The sequence below is a fragment of the Chaetodon trifascialis genome, chromosome 17, assembly GCF_039877785.1.
Source record: "Chaetodon trifascialis isolate fChaTrf1 chromosome 17, fChaTrf1.hap1, whole genome shotgun sequence".
Classification (NCBI taxonomy): Eukaryota; Metazoa; Chordata; class Actinopteri; order Chaetodontiformes; family Chaetodontidae; genus Chaetodon; species Chaetodon trifascialis.
Window position 1 is genome coordinate 12,651,922 of NC_092072.1, and position 10,338 is coordinate 12,662,259.

Sequence of the window (10,338 nt, forward strand, 5' to 3'; positions counted from 1 at the left end):
AGTCACGTGTGGACTGGAAGTCCAGATCTGCCCTGAACCTCGCAGTTAATTGTATTTATGAGAATATGATTGTGCAAAACAGGAATTGATTGAGCAGAACTGTCAAGGTGAGCAGTAAAATCAGCCTTTTTGGCATTTTTCAGACAACAATTCACAAGGAAACTAAACCCATCTCAGCCTGTCTGGACCATCCTCTCTGGTGTGGTCTCTCTGGTAGGAGATCCAGGCTTCTGAAAGAAAATGATGCACTATTAATTCACTTAATTCCCATAAAGTGTCTCTCAGTTCTCTTCAATAGAGCGTATATTTTACATCTTATATTGTCTTATCATTCAATTATTTTTTTATTGTTTTTATCTACCTTGGTCCAAAAAAAATCCTCTTGATAATTTAATTTAATTGAAACAGATGGACCATTGCTAAGAATAAGCACTATTACTTTTTAATAATAATAATAATAATAATAATAATAAAAACACTATTTATAGCACCTTTCTTATAAGACTTGCAGCTCAATGTGCTTTACAACAAAGAAATCACATGCACCAAATGCTTCACATAGAAAAGACAGAATGGACATAAAAACGGATAAAAACTCATTTAAAATAACATGACGAAAAAAAATGCTTTTAGGCATTTATGTCTTAAATAATGCTAAAACAGTTTCATTGGTGTGTCTTTTTCCATCTTGCCTCTTCAAGTGCAGGACTTGAGCTTTTTCGACCTCTGGATTAGTCTAATCGGGTCAGTTTAATTAGCACCATATGAATTACTGGCATGTGACTGCAAGTGTTTTTTCTTCTCCGGTCTAATTACACAATGAACACGGGTTTACTTTGCTAAGTAGGGCTTTGATTTCGGGTCACTTCATCTATTAAGATGAAACATGCTTGAGTTATGCTCTGCAGTGAGGCGAGGCAAGCTCAAATAGAGAATTCAGAGGGATTTGCAGAAGGTAATCAGAAATAAGAAATGCATTTAAAACACGATAAAAGGGGAAACAGACACCGTGCAGTCACCGTGCAGTTCAAGGTGAACGTCCTTGTTCAATCACCTTTATTCGAGGAGCAGATTCGGTGGTAGTGAACTGATCTAACATGCAGTGGTTGTGTCTGGCATGGATTGTCATATGGCCTTGCGATAACCACCTTTACTGTCATTATCTGCTTTTCCATCAGTGGAAGCTGACTGAGCTGATGTGAAGCTCACTTTGTTGCACTGTGACACTGCTCATGATGCGGCGAAGAGATGAAACAAGGCTGTTAATTGTGTTTATTTCCGCTCTGGATGGCCTCGGGTCGGAGCGCTCTTTCCTCGGCTGTCTGAGCCTCCTCTTCCAACACCGCGAGCCCCCGTTTCTTTTGTGCTCCTTCCGACCGCCTCGCGGGGCTGCTGCTCGGCCGCGCGCACGCACGCGGGGCTGCAGAATCCATGCAGCTCCTCCTCGAGGGGGTCGCGGTGACTGAGAGCCCCCACCCCCTCGTCTCTCCCTCTCCCTCTCTCTCTCTCCCCCGGCTCCTCCTGCGCCCGCCCCGGCACCGATTGTTGACAAAAGACGCTGCGAGACGGAGCGAAGGAGTCCAGACCCAGATACTGGTGAGCGGATCCGCCCGTTAACTTGACTGCGTTGCCCGAGGAGTCAGAGGAGAAGAAGATTGGGACGACGGGGGTCGTAGGGAACGAGGACCTTCCCGTTCCTAGAAAACCGTGAGTCACAGCGGGCTGCTTTGTGTCCGTAGCGGTTTGCATGTAGCCAAACGTTAGCCGTAGTAACACTGCGGGGTCGGCCCCCTCCTCCCCACCGCCCCCGTGTGATTCGATATCATATGATGCTCATTTCTGTCTGTAGCCGGGGGCAGATTATGACAGCTTTCCGTCTTTCTTTGTGTCTTTGTGTGTCCCCTTTCCGGAAGGTGTGGCCGAGGTGATTCGGTTGTCGGTGGTGGTCGGACCGCAGCAGGCCGGCGTGAAGTGGACCCCCCCTCTCCACCTCCTCCTCCCCCCTCTCCTTCCTGAAAACCACCCCACGTTTGGTATTTACCGACAAAAGCAGCGGCAAAGATGGGTCACTCACTGTGAGTGGAAGCGCCAGACCAGCATTACAGGAGGAGGCGGCGGCCTTGGGGGAATTCAGCCGGGAATGGTGTGAGCTGAGACGGCCAGGCAGTCTGGATTTGACCGGGGACCCGTCATTTCCCCGGAGCCTCCGCGGCTCCAAGCCGCGTCCTGAGCCCTCCAAGATGGGGAAGTGCGAGGGGAGATGCACGCTGCTTGTGATATGCTCACTGCAGTTGGTGAGTGTGTATGTGCTGTATGTGTGTGTATGTGTGTTTGTGCGCGGCCAAAGCTGCCTCCACACACTCGACATGAAGATATAATTAGAGCAGCGTGCTACAGACACGCACACTGTAATCAGACATTTTTGTCCAGCCTCTGTGTACAGTCACACTAAAAAAGCTTTGAGCTGCAGCTGCCAGAGTGCCATGCCACATTACAGACGAGGGTGTGTGTGTGTGTCTTTGAAGCAGTGGGAGCAGTCAGGGGGGCGCTTTGGTGTCAGGGTGGTCTGCAATGTCTGTAGAGAGAGGGGTGATAGCCCCATTCTGGCAGAACCATGAGAATGTTAAGCACAAGGGGGACAAGGAGGCCCTGTTCACCATCTGGTCTCCATTCTGGAGTTAAAGTTAGCGCGTCCCTGTGCCTACAAATAGCTCAAGACTTTTCCTCCAAAATGTAATAAGTGTGTAATATGAGGCAGTATCAGCTGCTCCTGTAGTGAGCATGGTGCAGGCACGGACAGCAGCAGTGTGAGGGCTTGTTGTCCCGGCTATTGTTTACAGGGCCCGTGAGTTGATGTGTGGTAGGGGGATCCGGCCCATAGATTCTCATTAGTTTGGGGGAGCTTTTCGGGGGGTGCTCCTCTTTTACAGTCACTGGACTGGCTGGTGCTCCAGGCAGTTACCATGGAAACAACTGCGGCAGACCTGTGTATGTGTCCCTGTCACTGTGTGTGTGTGTGTGTGTGTGTGTGTGTGTGTGTGTGTGTGTTTGAAACCATGATTACTTGTGTGTGCTGTGTTTCTGTGTGTGTTGTATTTGCATATGTCCTCAGTGGTGTGTGTTAGTATGAATTCGTCTTTTCCCTGACTATGTGTGTGTGTTTGTGTGTGTGTGTGACCCCCTCCCCCATCCCCTAGGTGGCAGCCCTTCAGAGGCAGGTGTTTGATTTCCTGGGCTACCAATGGGCTCCAATCTTGGCCAACTTCCTGCACATTATGGCCGTCATCCTGGGCATGTTCGGCACCGTGCAGTTTCGCTTCAGATACCTCATCTTTGTGAGTATATCCCCCAGCAGCTCCTGTTTACTTTGAACTGATAAAGCGTGCATGCGTACAGAAACTGATCTCTGTATGTGTTTGGCAGTATGCAGTATGGCTGGTCCTTTGGGTGGGTTGGAACTCATTCATTATCTGCTTCTACCTGGAGGTTGGAAACCTGTCTCAGGTAAGTTCTCTGTGTTAATACTTGTGGTAGTGTGTGATGCTGTTAATGACTGATATTTACTGTAATAAGACACTTTCTTCTTCTGTCTTTAGTTAGATTCATTGCTGTGTTGAGTTACACCTTGACAGTTAATTGTTTAATTCACTTGTTCCCAAACTTCTGTCTGTTTGCAACGTCTCGTGACAGTCTGCATGTTGTTAGCGGAGTGTAAGATTTGAGGCGGATCAATTTGCAGAATAGAAGAGCTGTCTTATAATATTCTCAAGTATGTTTTCATTTTTGTATAATCACCCCCTAATAAATAAGAATAGTCGAGTTTTCATTACCTTAGAATGACCTCTTTGTATCTCTCTTCCACGGAGTCCGCCATATTTCACTCCTATAAGATGTAAAATTATCCTGTGGTTCATACGAAAAATGCAAAAATGTGAAAGATTGAGCCGTACTGTTGTGTAGCAGAAACCTGTTTTTTCGACTCTCTTATCTGTTTAACCATCTTACATGGTGGCCCCTGAGATTTAAATTTGTGACCCCTAAATGGGGTCCTGACCCCCAGGTTGGGAACCCATGGTTTAAGTTATGCAAAAAAGTCAAATCTTCTCTGGTTCCAGCCTGTTAAATCTGAGGATCTCATTGTGCTTATGCTGAACATTCATCACTATTTTCTGACATTTTGTAGACTAATCGGCAAATCAAGCACATAATTGACTGAGAAATCAGCAATGAGAATAATCGCCCCACTTTTGTGTGTGTGTGTGTTCAGGACAGGGACTTTCTCATGACGTTCAACACATCCCTTCATCGCTCGTGGTGGATGGAACATGGTCCTGGTTGCCTGGTAACGCCGGTGCTAGACTCTCACATGGCCCCTGATGACCACCATGTCATCACCGTGTCTGGGTGTCTCCTTGACTACCAGTACATAGAGGTGTTGAGTTCAGCTATTCAGATCCTATTGGCTGTACGTATCTAACACACGCATACACAGAAATGATCATGCATTGTGTTCGTTACACTGTTACAAAACATTATTTTGCCTTGTAGTTTGCTGGCTTTGAACTTTCTGTTGAAACCTGTTCAATGAGACACAGGACACACACTCATACGCCAGCTGTGACTCAGCCTGTACAACAACAGTCGCCTAATTTCTGACCATCTCTTCCCTAACAGCTCTTTGGCTTTGTGTACGCCTGCTACGTGAGCAAAGTCTTCCAGGATGACGAGGACAGCTGTGAGTGCTTTTGTCTTCTTGTTGATCCTCCTCCATAACCTTGTTGGGCAGATTAGATTTACTTATGTCATACCATGAAGAGGGCTCCTGTGTTAGTGATCCAGGGCTGTGGATGTGAGCGCTCATTGTTTTCTCCTGCCTGACTCATGCTGAGCGGTATCGCTGCAGAGGATTCCCTCTGGGTGATCTGAGCGCTCCATCTGTGGGGAGTGTTAAAGAAGTCTGCCGGAATATTCCCACCGTCAGAGTGTCCGTCTGTCTGCTGGCTAGTGCTTGTCTGCCGGTTTGGGTGTGCCATCTGTGTTTCTGACTAGTACTGCTCCTTACATGCCTCTTGTGAGCGGAGGAAATTAAGTCCTAGAGTTACAGTATGACACCAAAAGGTTGAGTTGGCGTTAAAGAAAGTGTCACACTGTAGTAACAGCATGCTATGTTCTAATATTATACATGTCATAACATATAGTGTTGATGAAGTAACAGTGACATCTAATGTAAATGCTTTTGATGCATTGATCATATTTTCCAACTGATACTCTTTTTTTCTTGTCATTACCATTATCATAAACATTTTTACAAGCATCCATTAAACTTTTTTTTATAAAGAATTGAGACCAACGTATGTACTGAGAAGGACATTTAATGGCTAAAAAATAAACTTGTCAGGGCTCTCTGGACAAACTACAACCCTGATTCCAAAAAAGTTTGGATGCTGTGTAACACCTGTAAATATGAACCTAAATATACAATCATGTGTTCACAAAGTGGTGAACCTCGCTCCATCCTTGCTTGTGAACGACTGAGCCTTTCCAGGATGCCCCTTTCATACCCAATCATGATACCCTCACCTGTTACCAATGAACCTGTTTACCTGTGGAATGTTCCAAACAGGTGTTTTTGGAGCATTCCACTACTTTCCCAGTCTTTAGTTGCTCAGAATAATTTACAAAAATTAATGAAGCTGATGAGGTAACCCATTAACCTCCAAAGACCCGAGACCCCGTGGCGTGTATTTTTAATGTTCTCTTTGCTATTTGGGCTGATTGGGACCTGATGAGTGTAAAAACAAAGAATTATCAGTATGTTGTTATTATTATTATTTTTATATATTGTTATTATATTGTGTATATATATATATATATATATATATATATATATATATATATATATATATATATATATATATATATATATATATATATATATATATTATTATTTTTATTAGCAGTATAATGTCCTTGTATGTGGACACAGTCCTAGTGCAAAATTGTTGTCTAGACCACAATACTAGGCAACTAGACAACCCAAAATATGATGTCACATAGGTGGATGCCGGGTCCTAGGAGGTTAAATATATTTTCTTTGCACTGTTTTCAGTTGAGTCTGTGTCAAAAATGATTAGCAAATGAACACATTCTGCTTCATCTATGTCTCACTCTGCACTTCTTTTGGTATTGGGTTTATTTGTACCAGAATATGTTTCTAACTCAAACTGGACTCAGCATATACGCCTGATAACAATATACCAAATTTAATTGAAATGTCAGATCTTGCCTCTTGAGAATACAGATCCCTAACTTGCTGTCTGATGTAGACAATCAGGGTTGGACTGTTTTCTTTTTCAGCTGGCACCACATAAGTTTGTTCCTCTGAATCGATTGAGAAAGAGTAGAACAATGTATCAGTGACATAGAGGCAGTGAGATAGACGATGTATCAGTGCAGTCTGATGCCACAGTGGGTGTTATAAAGGTATTCTGAGAGCACCATCATACCATCTGATGCCTTAATAGATTTTAATGTCAAAATAGAATCTGATCCTGAAATGCAAAACTTGGCTTAAAAAAAATATACAGATTTAAGGGAAAGTGGAATGATGTCATCTCTTCTTTCTCTCACTCCTGAAGTTGATTTCATTGGTGGCTTTGACTCATATGGCTACCAGCCTCCTCAGAAGTCCTCTCATCTGCAGCTGCAGCCTCTTTACACGTGAGTGCCAAATACATATTCATCAATTTCTCCTTCTTTTTGGTCTCATTGTTGAACATGGGGGATACTCCAGTGATTTAGTGTTCACATTAAAAAGTGTGGGACCTCACAGGAAAAGATTAAGGCTGAGGTCACCTAACTTTTGGACTCTCGTGTGGGTCGGGCACACGAATGCTGCATCCTACATTTCACATGATGCAACTCAACAGCATCTTTAAAGCTCCACATCTTTGGTTTGTAATGCATGATTCCTGTTAAAATATTAAGTCTCAAGCCCAAAATAACCCTAATGATGTCACTGGGGTTATCTCAGCCCTTATGACATCATTCAGACTTTGGAAAGTTCCCTGCAGAGCCAAAGAAAACAATGTGCAACTGTTTTCTCTGGTCTTCATGACCAGTAAACTGAGCCCCACGTGTAAAATCGATGGAGTGCCCCTTTCATGTAATCATATCAAAGTGTATAAACTGTACTGTAACAATGACTTCACATCGCTATCATTCTGAATAATGACAATATTCTAAACTTGAGACAGGTCATGTAAATAGCATCTTCTGGTTGGAGTTTATGAATTCTTTCTTATTCCAAATGAATAATGTAGAATATGCTGATGTTGTTTTTAGAATTCTTTGGAATACAGCACATTCAGAATACGCGTGGCAGTCACAGTTTGCGACACATGGCCTCTTGCCTGCTTACTGTCAACTCTGTGCCTAGCAAACAGTCTGCAAGATTGGAGTATAGATGCATGCACAAAAGAAAAGCGAGCATTTCTAGTCTGAGGGAGAAACACATCTTCTTTTAAACATTCAGAGAAGACTTGGAGATCAACAGGTTTTCTTTTTTTATATGCACAAATATTTCCAACTCCAGTCTTTTTAAGGAAGTGATGTTTGGTAATCTGAGTATATACAGCTGCATGAAAATTGGAATATTAGTGGAATACTCATTTTCATTAACCATGTAAATCTCTTAGTAGGAATATTGTCTTTTAGTAAATGTAATCACTGATGAATTCCCCTAATCTCATCCCCTCTCGTTCCCAGGGCTGGTTAACAGTTGGTAGCGCCCCCCTTCAGGCCAAACCCTGACAGTGTCACTGTGGATGGAAAGTGGTGGTTGCCTTGATTACACTCACTCTGTGTGTCACAGTTTACCCAAGGAATGGACTCACCCCACCCAGAAGGAGAGACGTGTGTGCGTGTGTGCATGTGTGCTTGTGTCCGAGAAAGAGAAACACAACCCTGAATAGAATGTACAGAGCTCAGGGAAGAACCAGCATGCCAGGTGGTGTGATGAGATGAAGATGAAGGAGGAGGAGAGATACGGAGAGCAAGAGCTGGGGAAACCTCTGTCAAATCACCGATGACACACTTCACTTAACTGCCAGCTCTCAACACTCCCACAAGTGTGTGTGTGTGTGTGTGTGTGTGTGTGTGTGTGTGTGTGTGTGTGTGTGTGTGTGTGTGTGTGTGAGTGAGTGTGTGTGAGTGAGAGGGAGAGATTGCGTAACTCCACGGGACTAGCTGGTGCTTTGTGGTTGCACCCTGGACTCTCGGTGTGTCCCTGTGCATTTTTGTTTTGGGAGGGGGTTCTTGTGTGTGTGGGGTGGGGGTCACATAACGAATAAAAAGAGGCACAGCTCGTGCCTGTTGTCGTTTTAGAATGTGGTGACGTCAAACTAGAGCAGTCTTACAATTCCCATTCCCAAAGCCGTCTTTCCTTTCCTCCAATGCTGTTAACACCGCTGTTGACGTTCGAGCGTTTTACATTACAGCTCTGGCCTGCTGAGGTAGTAACACAGAGCTGGTGGAGCAGAAAAGATGAACTTCTTAAAGGATCAGGCTGGCAATATTTTGTATATTTTATTACTGACCAAAACCAACAATGCGCTCATCCATCTTTCAATACTTTTGTTCCAAGTGACCTGAATCTTAAAATAAAGGGGTCGTGGAAACGTGCTTACGTTCTTAAAAAAAGTATTTCTTTAAACAACTGGACACTGTTATATTTAAATATCTCTCAAACAGCACTATTTTGGGGGCTATTTTCAGCTGTGCATGTGCTGCACTAATGAGTATTTACAGCAGCAGGATGGTGTATGTGGGATCATCTCAAAATAAACTACAGTGGCCGTGTTCACCGTAATGAAGGAACGTCACACCCAGTGACGTGTTTTTTAAAAACTTTTGAACAGTGGATCTCGTAGAGGAACACACCATATCAGGCTTGTTGGTGGGGTTGTCGGTTTTGGTCTTTCTGTGTGTTTTGTTGACAATAAGAAAACTATAAAATATCACCAGACTCATGCTTTAAATTTCTGGGTTACAGCAAAAATCAAGTCAAATGTCCATTGCCAGGATATTTTGTTTTCAGGAAAATAAATTCATCCCACTGTACTTGTAATGCTGTTGATTAGGGTTGCAGATGGCTTTGGGATCAGGCATTAGTGTGTCTTTGAGGGGTGGGGGGTGGGTGGGAAGCAGTTGGGATACTGTGCATGTAAATAACCAGCCAATGATTGTTTTGTTGGTTCCATTTAGAAAAAGGGGGTTGCATTAGGGGGGTTAGGGCTGGGGGAGATGTGTACACATCACAGTCTTTCTTCATACCTGTTTCTCTTGTTCTCTCTTTTGTGGATATCCTCATGCTGCCCTCGTCTAACCTATAGGCAGCTAATCCTCCTGGTCATCTTCTCACTAGCTTTCTCTGTAGCTCATTTGCCCATCTCCACAGGAGCATGGTGATAAAGAAGAGGAAAATATGTCATGAATGAACACAGTGACATGCTCTGAGTAGTGTTTGTAGAAGTAATTGGAGACAGGAAGAGGGAAGAGTGAGGCAGGTATGAGGTGAAGACCTTGTTGGGTGTAAGGTGAAGTTTGAAATAATAAAAATACACTTTCTACATTAAACATGACTTCTGTTGTCATCTGTAAGCACACATTTGTATAACCAAGAGTGACTTCAGGGTCAATAAAATGATTGCTTTCCTGGCTTTGATTACATTACATATTAGTATCTGGATTATGGGTCACAAAATTACATTTTTGCCAGATTGGTTTAGAAGATTATAGGCTACAAATAAAGCATGCCGGTGAGCTGATATTGCACAATGAGGATTTCATTTGCCAAAATAATGTGAGGCATTTTATGGAGAGACAGCCCAACATTACAAAAATAGCACTATGGTATTCATGAAGGGACTCATTTGATGCCTGTAGAGCTAACGAGTGGGCTCACTGTGACATTTTCATGAATTTTAATTTGAATGGTACAGTTGTTATTCCACGATGAAAGCCTGTCAAACTCAAGATCATCCACTATGACAGAAATAGTTCTGTAGCATTCATAAAGTGACTTTATAATTATATAGAAAGTAGCTATCATTACATATATAAAATGTTTTAGTGTGCAATATCATATTTGACTCAGTTGTGGGGTTATAGGTGTAGTAAATAAAGTTAAAATGGTTAGAATTAGTATTAAAAGCATCTTTTCCTGCAAAGAAAAAAAATTCAGTAAACATTACATACATCAAATAAAAATGAAAACAGACCAATATAGACACCTAAGACACCTATTATTTTAAACATTGCAAATGTGTTTGAGAACTT

General features: G+C 43.0%; 1 protein-coding gene across 1 annotated transcript; it reads left to right on the forward strand.

Moving 5' to 3' along the window:
- The first annotated feature begins 1,431 nt into the window (after positions 1-1,431).
- Positions 1,432-9,636, forward strand: nkain1 (sodium/potassium transporting ATPase interacting 1). The gene is made up of 8 exons (XM_070985335.1): positions 1,432-1,707; positions 1,914-2,294; positions 3,198-3,335; positions 3,424-3,504; positions 4,268-4,465; positions 4,675-4,735; positions 6,639-6,720; positions 7,768-9,636. The coding sequence occupies exons 2-8, from the start codon at positions 2,241-2,243 to the stop codon at positions 7,775-7,777; spliced, it is 624 nt and encodes a 207-aa protein (XP_070841436.1). The 5' UTR covers positions 1,432-1,707; positions 1,914-2,240; the 3' UTR covers positions 7,778-9,636.
- Positions 9,637-10,338: the final 702 nt, after the last annotated feature.

What these genes read in the sequence shown, in the direction of transcription:
- nkain1 (XM_070985335.1), top strand. Translation starts at nt 2,241, where the DNA reads ATGGGGAAGTGCGAGGGGAGATGCACGCTGCTTGTGATATGCTCACTG. An exon ending in TGATATGCTCACTGCAGTTG is followed by an intron (nt 2,295 to 3,197) that starts GTGAGTGTGTAT and finishes CCCATCCCCTAG; the next exon opens with GTGGCAGCCCTTCAGAGGCA. An exon ending in GCTTCAGATACCTCATCTTT is followed by an intron (nt 3,336 to 3,423) that starts GTGAGTATATCC and finishes TGTGTTTGGCAG; the next exon opens with TATGCAGTATGGCTGGTCCT.